The sequence below is a fragment of the Caenorhabditis briggsae genome (genome assembly GCF_000004555.2).
Source record: "Caenorhabditis briggsae complete genome, chrX, whole genome shotgun sequence".
In the NCBI taxonomy this organism is placed as follows: Eukaryota; Metazoa; Nematoda; class Chromadorea; order Rhabditida; family Rhabditidae; genus Caenorhabditis; species Caenorhabditis briggsae.
Window position 1 is genome coordinate 7,905,453 of NC_013491.2, and position 12,629 is coordinate 7,918,081.

The 12,629-nt window shown below is 37.0% G+C and overlaps 2 protein-coding genes across 2 annotated transcripts; both read left to right on the forward strand.

The window, feature by feature from the left end:
* Positions 1–3,431: 3,431 nt before the first annotated feature.
* On the forward strand, positions 3,432–4,942 carry Cbr-npax-2 (the record flags this gene model as incomplete). Its single annotated transcript, XM_045239416.1, has 8 exons — positions 3,432–3,446; positions 3,501–3,596; positions 3,671–3,803; positions 4,315–4,397; positions 4,454–4,527; positions 4,600–4,686; positions 4,734–4,835; positions 4,885–4,942. 8 exons carry the CDS (start codon positions 3,432–3,434, stop codon positions 4,940–4,942), a joined length of 648 nt encoding a protein of 215 aa, XP_045095325.1.
* Positions 4,943–9,112: 4,170 nt separating this feature from the next.
* On the forward strand, positions 9,113–10,063 carry Cbr-dpy-3 (the record flags this gene model as incomplete). The annotated part of the gene is made up of 2 exons (XM_002644248.1): positions 9,113–9,277; positions 9,329–10,063. 2 exons carry the CDS (start codon positions 9,113–9,115, stop codon positions 10,061–10,063), a joined length of 900 nt encoding a protein of 299 aa, XP_002644294.1.
* Between the last annotated feature and the right edge of the window lie 2,566 nt (positions 10,064–12,629).

Sequence of the window (12,629 nt, forward strand, 5' to 3'; positions counted from 1 at the left end):
CCGCGTAGCTGGTTTTGCACTCTTAACAACCACCAAAGATACCAAGAAACGTCGATTTTCCCGTGACTAATTTTCGATTTACTATTCAGAACTTTCCTCTTCTTTTTATGTTTTTGTTTTAGGTTTTTCTTTGAAGTTTTCCTGAAAAGGTCCCATTCTCATACCTTATCTGTTTTGTTCCTTCCCAACCCCACCATTTTGGCGCCATTTCTCTCCCACTCTTTCGAACTTTCACCATTTTTCTCTTTTCGTCGTTAACCACCGTTCCGATTTTCTTGAGCGAAGGTGCCCAATCTAAAATAACTGCTTTCTTTTCTTGATTCTCTCCGCCATGTTGCATGATCTGCCCAATTCTTACTCACGCGGCGCGGGGGGATCAGAACGAGATATAGGGCAATTGTGGCCTTAGCGGTCTATTGGTATGTGCAGCAGCATCGTGGGAGTCCATAATCTCTTTGTGGGGGCAGCCGGATTTTTCATCTGAAGCATCGCAAAGGCTACTAATCGTTTAGCTAGTCCCCTCTACAGTATTTCACTTTTTTGAAGAAGATTAAGCTAGAGAGGAATCAACTGGTCACCTTCTTCGAGCGAACAGTTCCTTTTTTCCAGTTTTTTTTTGAACCAGAGACTTCTTGAGATCGATAAATCAGTCTTATCTAAATAAACAAGGCATAATCTAAAACAACACAAATTTCCGATGACATATCTCATCTCGTTTTCACTTATTCTCACTTTTCAGCAACTCCCCTTTCCTTCCAGCCATCGGTCATAAGAGAAGGCAAGAGGGGTTTTGAAAGAGAGAGGACTAGTGTCAAAAATCAGGTAGCCGTTTTCTAATTTATATTATATATTAGATATTCGATTGGATCATGTAAGGGGGCGAGGTTGTGTAATTGTTTTGTGGGAGGTGGAAGCGCCTGATTGATTGTTATCTTTATACGTTTAATCTTCATATATATTTTTGTTGTCATCGGTCTCCGTCTCTTCATCTCACGTTGTCTCTTTGCCTACGCCACCTACAGGTGTGGAAATTTGAAAATTATCGCAATATCTAGTCAAAATTCTTTTTTTTTTGAAGAATATAGATAAGGGAAATGAAAATGAAAATTATTATGAGGCTTATTGCGCAACAACACTCATTTTCACTATTTGTTTGTTTTCGTCACTCACTTCATTTTTCTCATGTTTCCTCAGAAGATTTTTGAAACTTATTTTGAAGCTGAAGAGTTTCCTTTTCCTGAAGTGACGCAAGTCTGTAGACACTGTTAGCTTCGATCGTAGCCACTTAACATACTCAAATTCTATTCAACTCTCCGTTTCCCCTTCCTTCATATTCCTTTAAATTTCAATTCATAATCTTTCAAAAAATTTTGAACTTCCACACAGACATCAGAAACTTGATTTCAAAAAAATGTTGGCTTCTCTTCCATGTATTTTGTGATTTTTTTTTCAATCTCTTCATTTTTTCTTTGTTCCATTTTTTCATTATTCTTTTATTATTTCAAAACTTTTCCCCCTCCATAGCAGCTGATTGACCATGCCAATATTGTAAAATGTCTCAAGCTTCTTCCTTCTTTCTTCTTCCACAAACGCTGGGAGTATATAAAACATGTCATACTGTAAGATTGGTGATTGTGTTCTGATTTGTTAAGGGTCCATGGTTTTCTATTTCTTTAATCAAACATTCTTGTTTTTCAGCATCTTTCTATTGTTCCCACTCTATTCCATACCACCAAATTATGTGAGGAAGCGAACATTAGACATAAGCTATAATGGACAAATGGACACCATATAGTTTCATTTCACCTCTACCACTTTCTATTGTTTTTCTTTTCCTTTTGTTGTTTTCCTCCCATTCGACCTCCTCCTCCTTATCCACAAGCATTCCTTTCTTTGACTTACTTTTTTTCTTTAAATTTACACATTTAATCACTTTTTGATCCGCTGATAAGAAAAGGAGGGTGGAGGAGTTAATCTGGGGATCCCGCTCGGATATTCGAGTTGAGCCACTAGCATTAGCTATAAAAATGGCCCCACCCTTTTTGGTGCCCCCCCCCCCCTCTTTTTTAAGGGGTATCATCATGGAATTTTGAAGCTGGTTTGAAAAAAACTTTTAAATCCCAGATCAGCTTATAACTTTAAAATTATTTTTGTTATATAAAAGTGCCCCAAGTATTTTTGATTTCTAGGAGAACTTCTGCCTCTCTTATTTTTCCACTTCTTAAAAATGATTTGTGTTCGTTTTCTGATTCTGTTTCCTTATATCTTCCAGTTTCTACAGTTGTTTTGCCGTCCTCTTCTCCAATTTTCTCCTGTCCTCATTCCCTCAAATTGCCATAACAGTAATATCTCCTCTCTTCACGGGGGCGACATAGAGATCATCTGAGAGGCTGAAGGTTGTTGTTAATCGAACAGTTTTCTTCCATTATCGCCCAATTAGGGATCGGCAAGAAGCAGGAAGTGGCAGGTTGACGATTTCGCTGAGTTTTTTTCTGCATTCACTTCTATCCTGGAGACAGCTACGAGTCCTTTATCACATAGCATTTGATCCGTATATGTCTATGTATACACGCGACATACGATCATTCTCGCTTCGACTGTTTTTTTGCTGGTGCCTTTGTTATCTTCTTCCTAAAAGCGATAATTTCATTTCTGCATCTCTCTTATGTATCCATTTCTTCCATTTTCGCTTTTTGGTGCTTCGGCGTTTTTGATACATTCGAATCTAGTTGAACACTAATTTGATCTGACCGTTTGCTCTTTTTATCGGATACGCCGATTATCATACTTTTATTTCAAAACGTCTTCTTCTTTTTCGTGTTTATTTTTGAAGTGCTCATTTAGAGCATCAACCGGATACACGCACGAGTGGGTCGATGATGCAGATGTTAAAAATATAAAATCCCCCTCTTAAAAAGTTTCTCTTTTTTTGATTCTTCTGATATTCTCTGGAAATCGGAATTTCGAATTTCGAACATAACTTCTATATAATTTTCATATGCCGTTGTTTCTTTTTCTGATTCAACCGCTTCTTTTCACACCTCCGTAATTACAAAACCAGATGACGATCAGAAAACGGGCAAGAAACAAGACAAAAGACAGATGGCAGTTAAAAAAACTGCTGCTAAGAACGAAATGATTTGCCTGAAACATAATACCAGAGTATTCGCAAGAATTTCGTCCAAAAAGTTAGTCGCCATTCATTTTTCCCGTTTCGATTATCCCACGTCCGACTGATTCGATTCGTTACTTTTTACTGCGGTCTGAATTTTCTTTTTTTTTAAATCTTCTGGATCTCTTTCACCAGTATCCGAAGCCAAACATTCTTTTGCAGTTGACCATTTTCTTTCAATTCGTCTCTACAAACAATTTGCTCCAATGGATGAGCCTGCATTGACACTTCGACTCCAGAAACACTGGAGAGGGATTTTATGGCATGGTTGAATGTGAGTTATTGAATTTCAAATTTTAGATTTCATAAAAACAAGTTGTTATTTCAGAGCGACCCATCAAATACCCCAATCCGAAAATCTCTATTCCAAGGGTCGGATTCAATTGCTCCAGCTGTGATAAGCCAGTTCACGGATTCATTTGAAGTAAGCTTCCTTTCTCAAAAAATTCAAATCTTCTGCTGGTATTGCAAAAACAGATAAACAAAAGTTCACTACAGGTCGGAATGTATAATCCGTATTACTATCCGGATACATCGGACAGTGGATCTCCATCCTCTCTTTCTTGCTCTTCACTGGATTACGATGTGCCACCTCCGCCACAATATGAGAAGGATGTCGCTCGCAGTTCAGGTCAGCCGGGATTTCAAACAGATTTGAAATGGGTTTAAAGGCTTAGAGATATTTATTTCTGAATTTAGTTTTAAAGAGGAATAATAACCAATTTTAACTACAGGAAAAAGTGATGTGTAGTTGTTACAGCATATTTAGACTAGATCACAAAGCCGCCGACAGTAAAAGTGAAGCAGTAAATCTTCGTTTTTTTCTCTTTTTCTTAAAATCCTATCAAATGACATCAATCACTAGCAAAAAAACACGAGGACGGGTTCCCTCTACCATTCAAATTTTATTGGCATTTTTTCTATGCACATAGAAATCGAAACGACTATCAGCATTCAGATTGATATCTCTTCCACTCTCTCTGTCTCTCTATGACATATACCTCTGATGACTGGATTTCTCTTTTAACTATCACTGTCTAGTGTCTGATTTAGAAGATTTTATTGGGATTTGTTTGGGAGAAACAGAAACAGATTCTTCTGATGAGACGAATGCCATATATTAGCTTTTTTTGTTTCTTCAGGACGAAATCAACTTGGACGCACCTACAGCCCGGGCCTACCGTTGTCGATGTGTGAACGCGAGGAGATTGTGAAGCTGTTTCAAGTTAGACTAAAAAACTTTCTCGTTTCATCCTCAACTGGTAAACTGGTTTCTTACAGGCTGGATGGAAGATTTGCGACATTTCGAAACGTCTATGCGTCACCCACAGTTGTGTGAGCAAAATTCTCAACAGGTGAGTCAGAAGAGTGGGCTTTTGAAACTATAGTTTTATTATTTTTCTTGTTTGAAAAATAGATTTTTTAAGATATCGCCAAACCGGATCAGTAAAACCAAAGGATGCCAAAGAGGGTCGCACTGAATCGCCTTTAGTTTTAGCCGTCCGAGATTATCGGTAAGAAGATGGGAAAATAACCAGGTCTTGAACTAAATCATTTCCAGATCACGACTTGGAATGTGCCGACAGAGTGAAATCCGAGAGCAATTGATAAGAGATGGAATTTGTTCACGAGATAATGCACCATCGAGGAGTAGTATCAATCAGTAAGAATTTCAAAACTGAGTTAATCTTTTAATCCGCGTCTTCTTTCAGCATTCTCCGAACAAAACTGGATATCAAACGAAGGAAGAAGTGTCTATCCGAAGACTAATTACCGGGAAATCTTCTGCTGTCAAAATACTGTCAAATAAAATTTAATTACGGCTCCAATTTTCGTTTACATCAGAAACCCCTCCTGTTCTAACCTCTATTCCTAATCTCCATCCTCTCCAAATTAACAAAGTCTTTCAGTAGACAGTTCACTCACACTAATCGTTTTTAGATCTCGTGGTCTTCATCCTGTAATTAGCTGGTATAACTTTTTTCCCACCGGCGACACAAACCCTTTCATTTTTATTCTGTTCGTTTTTCATTTTCCGTGTTATTTTTTTTAACTGATTCATTATTTTTGAATGACATCATAATAAACCGCTCGTGTAGTTTTATCCCATTTTCAGATGTTGGAGGTTATTTTTAAAGCTAATCTAGACGAAATCTTTTTTAATACTATTGGAAATGATATCAAAAACGGGTTACCTATAAAGAATAAGTCTTGAAATACATGTAAATCTGGTCAGAAGTTTAGAGGGGTACAAACATCACAGTCAATTTTGAATACCCGTTGTGATTCCCCACAGAGCCAATCTTTCCAAGAGTTTTGTCGGAGTTCTGTCGGCCTTGACAATCCTCTTTTCCGAAACCTGACCAGCATTCTACCATAGTAGCCGGCGACGTCCGAGTATTGGACCATTTACGATATATGTCATTATTGTAGTATCGTAATTTCCGCAACTACAGTAGCCGCTTTTTTTAATGATACTGAACACTTTTACTTTTGAACTTCTCTACTTGCTAACAATCTGCGTATCTAAGTAGGTTTTTCTTTTTATACCTTTAATAGTGAGTAATAACTTTTACTTTCAAACTTGCCTACTTTCTAACGTTCTGCGTTTCTAGGCAAGTGTTTTTGAGAATTTGAATTGAGGAAAAAAATATAGCGAACCTGCGAAATATAGCGAACAAGATAATGAACAAAGACTAAAATCAATTCGTCATCATTCACAGCTAGCCACAAACGGAACTGCTTTCTTTGAAACTGCGGAGACGGTCACCTATGGTGGACAACCAAAATTTCGTATCAACTAAGGATAGCATCTGACTTTAATAAGTTGAGCATAAACCAAAACGCACATTCCTGTGGAATCCCATAGTTCAACCTGGTTTATCTCGGCTGAAGCGGTTTTTCTTTCAATTATAGCGGACCATTTTTTAATGTTTTCTAGAAGAAACCAGAAGAAAATACATGAAGTAAGTAAAATTTGAAAAACCCTAAATTCAAGTAAATTAAATATTTTTTCAACGCTCATTGGCATAAGAGCAAAGTAAAACAATTTTTCTAATTTATTGAAAAAACATTTTTGAGTACAACACGTTCTTTCTGAGCTTTCTATCTGACAGAAATAGCATTCAATCCCCATTTTTCCAAACTTTTCAATCATCAAGATATTGCGAAATCTGCCAAACTCTCAGCAACTTTCACTTTCCAACTGGCCTACTTTCTAACGTTCTGCGCGTCTAGGTTAGTTTCTCTTTCGATATCTTTCACAAAGTGAAAGTTCTTGGCCCATAGTGAAAGAGAGATAGATGAAAGGAAAAAGAAGAAAGATAATGTTTTTTGAAAACAAATCCAATTTTTTGACTGATCAGAACATGATAATCTGGACCAAACATGAATGATCCTTATGCTGCCCACAACATTTTGAAATCTTCCCAACTCATAATTCAACTAAAATTATAATCCCTCAAACGGTACCGACTCCTAGCTCACAAAAAATCATAAATCTATGGTCATGTGAATGGACTTTATGACGGGCAGCTATCATTTTCTGGTTGTTTTAGGTAGCCTGCACTTCTTAGCTTAAGTTTTATCAGAATATCAGGCTAACGGAGTGGTACCTGTCTCAGTTTTTTACCCAAATTCGAATTCGAGCTTATATGAATAATCCAAATAAACATGGATAATGAACTACTTTTTAGAAATTCGCTCCTATTCCAATCTCTTGTTAACTTTCACTTTCTAACTAGCCTACTTTCTACCGTTCTGCGTATCTAGGTAAATTTGTCTTGTCGTAAATCTATGTTCTATGTGGTGATAACTTTCACTTTTCAACTTGCTTACTTTCTAACGTTCTGGGTATCCAAGTTACTTTCTCTTTTTTTATTTGGGATTTTATGTTCTACCTGGAAGTAGAAAAACCAAAAAAATACTGAAAGTTAAATGATTATGAACTTTTGGATTTTGAGTGTATTCACACATACTCTGGTGTTTCTAGATTTTTTAATATGCCTTTGAAAGTTGATTTTTCCCGGGTATTGTATTTTTCAGACATTCAAAAATTCACAGGCACAATCTATTTCTGTCTTTAAATCTTTGAAAAATTGAAACAACTTTAAAAGAGTCTGAAAAAAATAATATGAAAAGTTAATCTTTTGAGGATTTGTGCATGTATTTAGTTCCTCGTTTATGAAAATGTTGTTTCTCCACCATCTAAATTGATGAATCATTCAGTAAAATCATTAAAATTAATCAGCAAGTGGTTTACAAAATTCAATTGTGGAGTTTCGGATCAGAACCGAGTAATTTTTATTATATCGCAGTGATCGCTTTACTTTTTAACTTACTTACTTCCTAACGTGAAATGATTTTCCCATATTCTCCGGTGTTCGAGGTTTCAAGAAAAGTTCGAGCCTGTAGAAAAACGTTTGAAAAAAAATTAAGAAATTCAATATCTTGGTTTTCAATTCGGTTTTAAGAACTCTACTTGTTGCCTTTTCTCAATAATTTCCGTTCACAAATTTTCATATTACAACAATCACACTGACTCATGAAGATGTAATAAAACGAGAGGAAGAAAAAACAAAAACAAACTGCAACAATTGGTTTACTTTTGTCTTTCATTCTACATTCTTCTTTGTTTCCATGCTGATTCGAATTTGACCAACAACTAATAAATGATCCTATCACATTTTGAAACGAGTTACTCTTGCTTTTCCTGCTGCAAACAACTGAGGGACCTTCTACTTGTTTTTCTCGTGGCTCTTATTTCAGTTATATCTTTTTCTCTCTGAATCTCACTTGTCGTCGTGAACACATGGAACACACACGCATTGGCAAGTGATAACGGGAAGAGAAAGTGGGTGCCAGACGCAGGACGTTAGAAAGTAGGCACGTTCGAAAGTGAAAGTTTCCGAAAGTTAGGTGGCAGGATTTCGCAATACTTGAAATTATAGGGAAAAAAAGAAAAAAAGAAAAAATCGGAAAAAAAGAAAGACGAGAAAAATATTATAAAAACGTGAAAATAGTCATTTGAAGTTATAGGGATAAATTCAATAATATGATTTAGTTCATAATTTTCTCTTATTCAAATAAAATATGAAAATTATTTAACGAATTTTATGAAATTGTTAAAACCAAATTTCATGAAATGATGAATAATGATTCTCAAAACAATTTTTTAAAAGGAGCGATTTTTGCCGGGTGTTGTGGATTCAATTTTGTGCTTATTTATTTGAATAGAAGCTCACCCATAAACTTTGAGCTCAATTGTCTCAATTTCTGTGAATGATATAAAAATTCCGTGAACAAATAGTTCATTCACTGTCATATCAGAAGTGTTTTGTCTGTTGACACATTTTAGATATCTTTTACAGAAACTGAAACAAATGAACTCGAAGTTCATTTGTTTATGTGAACTTCTATCAAAGGAAATACGGTATATAATATCACTAATCAAACAAAATTGATAAATGGCTTTTGTCTTCGTTACAGTTAATCAGATTTAATGTGAAAAAATTGATAAAACTTTCTTTTTTTTTTGACTGTCCAGACACAATATGTGACGGTCCAGACACATATTCAGTGAACCAGGGATTTTCTGAATCACACTCTCATCTAACTTTCTCATACCATTCCTTCTCATCACCATGTAAAATATTCAGATTCACATACACACAAAGACCTCCTCCGGAATTCCAATTATCTTTTGTGATCACAGCGGGATGAGTACATACTCACAGGCAAAAAGTGAAATCTCAGCGGAGATACCGAGGAAAGATAATCCAGGTCAGTCGGTCCGTTATCTAATTAGGTCAGCACTAGTGATATATATGTGTACAATAGAACAACAGTTTTTCATTCATTTTCTTTCTCTTTTGGATTCACTTTTCTCCTTTTATGTTCTTACTTCTCTCTTACTTTTTTCATTAGATATTTTTTCAGAGAATGGAGCAAAAAGGCGCTCCAAAGCGCTCTCTCCGGACGCTAGCCATTGCTTCGGCAGCTCTGGCTGTGACATCCATGGTGGCTACATGTATTATTGTTCCATTGGTGTACAATCATGTCCAGCACCTTCAGTCCGTGATGAATAGCGAGGTCGATTTCTGTAAGGTAAGTTAATAAGCTTAACTAAAGATACCTATCATCCCGAAAATTTTTCAGACCAGATCTCGTGACATGTGGCGTGAAATGGTCACTGTTCAAACTTCCACCGGTGGAATCCCAGTCCGTACCGCCCGTCGTACCCGTCGTGATAACTATGGAGCCCAGCCAATTGCTGCTAGCCCACCATCCTCCGCAGCCGGATCTTGCTGTACCTGCCAAGTTGGTCCACCAGGACCACCAGGACCCCCAGGAAGAGACGGTCGCCCAGGAGCTCCAGGACGTCCAGGAAATCCAGGACCACCAGGAAGAGATGGAGCTCTTCTTCCAGGACCACCACCAAAGCCTCCATGCCAAAAGTGTCCACCAGGACCACCAGGACCAGCCGGACCACCAGGACCAAAGGGACTTCCAGGACCACAAGGCGACGCCGGAACCGCTGGACAAGATGGAGTACCAGGACTACCAGGACCACCAGGACCATCAGGACCACAAGGAGCGCCAGGAGTTCCAGGAGAGAAGGGACCAACCGGAGAGCCAGGAAAGGTCATCAATGGAGCTCCACCAGGACCACCAGGACCACCGGGACCGCCAGGACCGCAAGGACCACCAGGACCACCAGGAAAGGATGGACAGCCAGGAAAAGCTGGACCACCAGGACTTCCAGGAGATCCAGGAGAAAAGGGATCCGATGGTCTGCCAGGACCACACGGAGGAACCGGACCACGTGGACCACCAGGACAACCAGGATCTTGCGATCATTGTCCACCACCAAGAACTGGACCAGGATATTAAACTTGATTTTAAAGTTTTTCTGTATTTCTTATCTTTCATAAAATTCTTCAACTAAATTCTTTGAATTCAAAAACTTTTTTGCATCTGCTTCAGCATCACCTGTTTTTCTAATTAGCGGTTTTTTGCAGATGTTAGAGTCTTAAAAGACGTCATCGTAGCATAAAATTCTTGTAACGGGAAACTTGAAAAATCTTAGTTACATATATGGTGCATGTGACCAAAGCATAGGCAAAAAAATTTGATTGACATAGACATGTCAAAATATAAAAAAATGATACATGCATATATATTTTACTTTCTTTTGTTGTGGTTTTTCTGGGTTTTTCTTGGTTTTTCTCTTACCAGAAAGGACAAAAAACGGAAAAAAAGAAATCGCATGAAATCTGGCGACGGCAAAAAAATCCAACAAAAAACTCAAAAAACTCATCATATAACTTCATCTCCAGGATCATTCTGATCCTCTTTTCTTCTGCTTTTTTTTGTTGCCGCGCTTCGTGGTTCGTTTTTTTCTTCCTTTCGCTTTGCACCGCCTTTCTTCATTCTTCTCGAAAAGTGTCTATTGCTGCTGTCCCGGTAAGTAGTCAAAAAAAAAACACTCAAGTGAAAAAGAGAATAGAAAAGAATGGAGCAATGAGGAGGAAGTTGATCTTTTTGCAAACTGTCGTCGAACGGTGAACTTTCTCTGTCCCCCACCCAAAAAGTTTCCCCGCTGAATAAACACCTCTCACCCCATACGAGTTTTTACTATTTGTAAACGAAAACTACGCACAACTCAATTGTTGTGTCTTAATTAGCGCAATGTTAATTCTTTATGTGACCATTTCTGAAAAGATAGTGACCAAAGTGCAAACTTCCCGCAAAACCAGCTTCTTATCACAAATTTCCACAGTCTTTTTGACAGATTACAAGTTCTTCACTCAAGAATACTTTTTCATTTTCGAAAATTTTCGACGTTCTGATTGGCAACAATCTGATTGATATATCTCTCTAGTTTCCTCTTTTTTGACCGATCACAGTTTTCTCGTGAAAAGTTTCCTACTGGAAAAAAGGACACATTTTGCTGTGCTGTATATATTTCATTTCCTTGCAGTTTTCGACCATGCGAGTAGTCGTAAAACATGACCTTACACATATGGTCTCTGAATTATTGCTTTTCATCCGAGAGTTCATTTCTGTCCAGTGTCTTTGTTTTGCGGGCAGCTGATGTTGAAGTTTTATGTGTTTCAAAATTTTTCTAATGTTTCTTCTATGACTGAATTTAGTGAGAATCGTCTTTTTCAAACAATGTCTTTCATGAAAAATCTTGTCGATATTCATGTAGGAATCATTTACAAAAATTTTCAAAAAATTCATAAATCGGTTTTGATAAGTTTATAAATTGTGACCTATTATGTATCCAATTTTTTCTCAGTTTTCTAATGTTTACAAATCTGCTCTAGCTACAGTACTAACCACAAATACATTAATTTGATTTTTTCAACACACTTTGAAAATCAAGACGCAATGGTTAAATCAAAACTTAAAAATTGGCCTTGGGTGTACGTATTTTTCACATTCGGGAAAAACTGTTCGGGAAATTCAAATTTTTCAAATGAAACACTGTTTTTTGCTAACTTTTTAAATTCAAATTTTTTTTTTTCATTCACCCCAAATTTTCCTAATTTTCTGGAAAGACGAGCAGAACGTCAGGAAAAATTTTTGGACGAAACTATATTTTTTTACTCGACAAAAGTAGAGCTTCAATTTAGTAATTCACAAAGTATTTGTACAAGTTCATTCACATAGTATATGTTTTTGTTTAGTAGACCTAAATGTTTTTAGTCTCATACAACAAAATCTACTATATTTTTAGAAATCAGAATTCGAACTTATTCAACAGAAAGTAAGTCAAATTTAAATATTATCGGGTAGAGCTGTATATTTATTCATTTTCCTAAATTTGTCTCTAATTCTGTTCAGTTCTATCTATCCTTGTGTACTATTCTTTTCTTCCTGTACGACAATACTAACAACGTTCCAATGTTGATTATCAACTCATTAAGGCCATAAAACGCTATTCTGGGTACCTCTTTATCATTTATCAGCACACATTACCAACCTGAAACATACATTATTAGCGGTCTCCTATCAAGTACTATTCGACTGTTCGACTTATCGTGTTCCTATTAGGACCCCCATACACTCGTTATCAGTAATTATTTACTGTGCCAGTCGGTATGGCTCCACCTCCCATCAGTCTATTCCATCCCATTCATTCCTGATAATTCTTGATCGTTCGTCTTACTCATACATATTCTTGTGTTTCTCGAGCTGGTAAGTGATGAAGATCTATGGGGTGGTGGTAGTTGTGGAATCAATAAAAAATCAAAAAAGAAGAAAAAAAAGCAATAAAAAGAGGCGAGCAGATGCAGTTTGAAATTGTGGGTATTTATTCACATATACGGGGTCCCAGTCTCGAAAAAAAGGCTGATGCTGTGTTACTACTATTTTCTTTTCGGTGGTTTTGTATGGTCGCTCTCATAGCCCCAATTTACATTCCATACGCACACATAACACGTCAAACCAC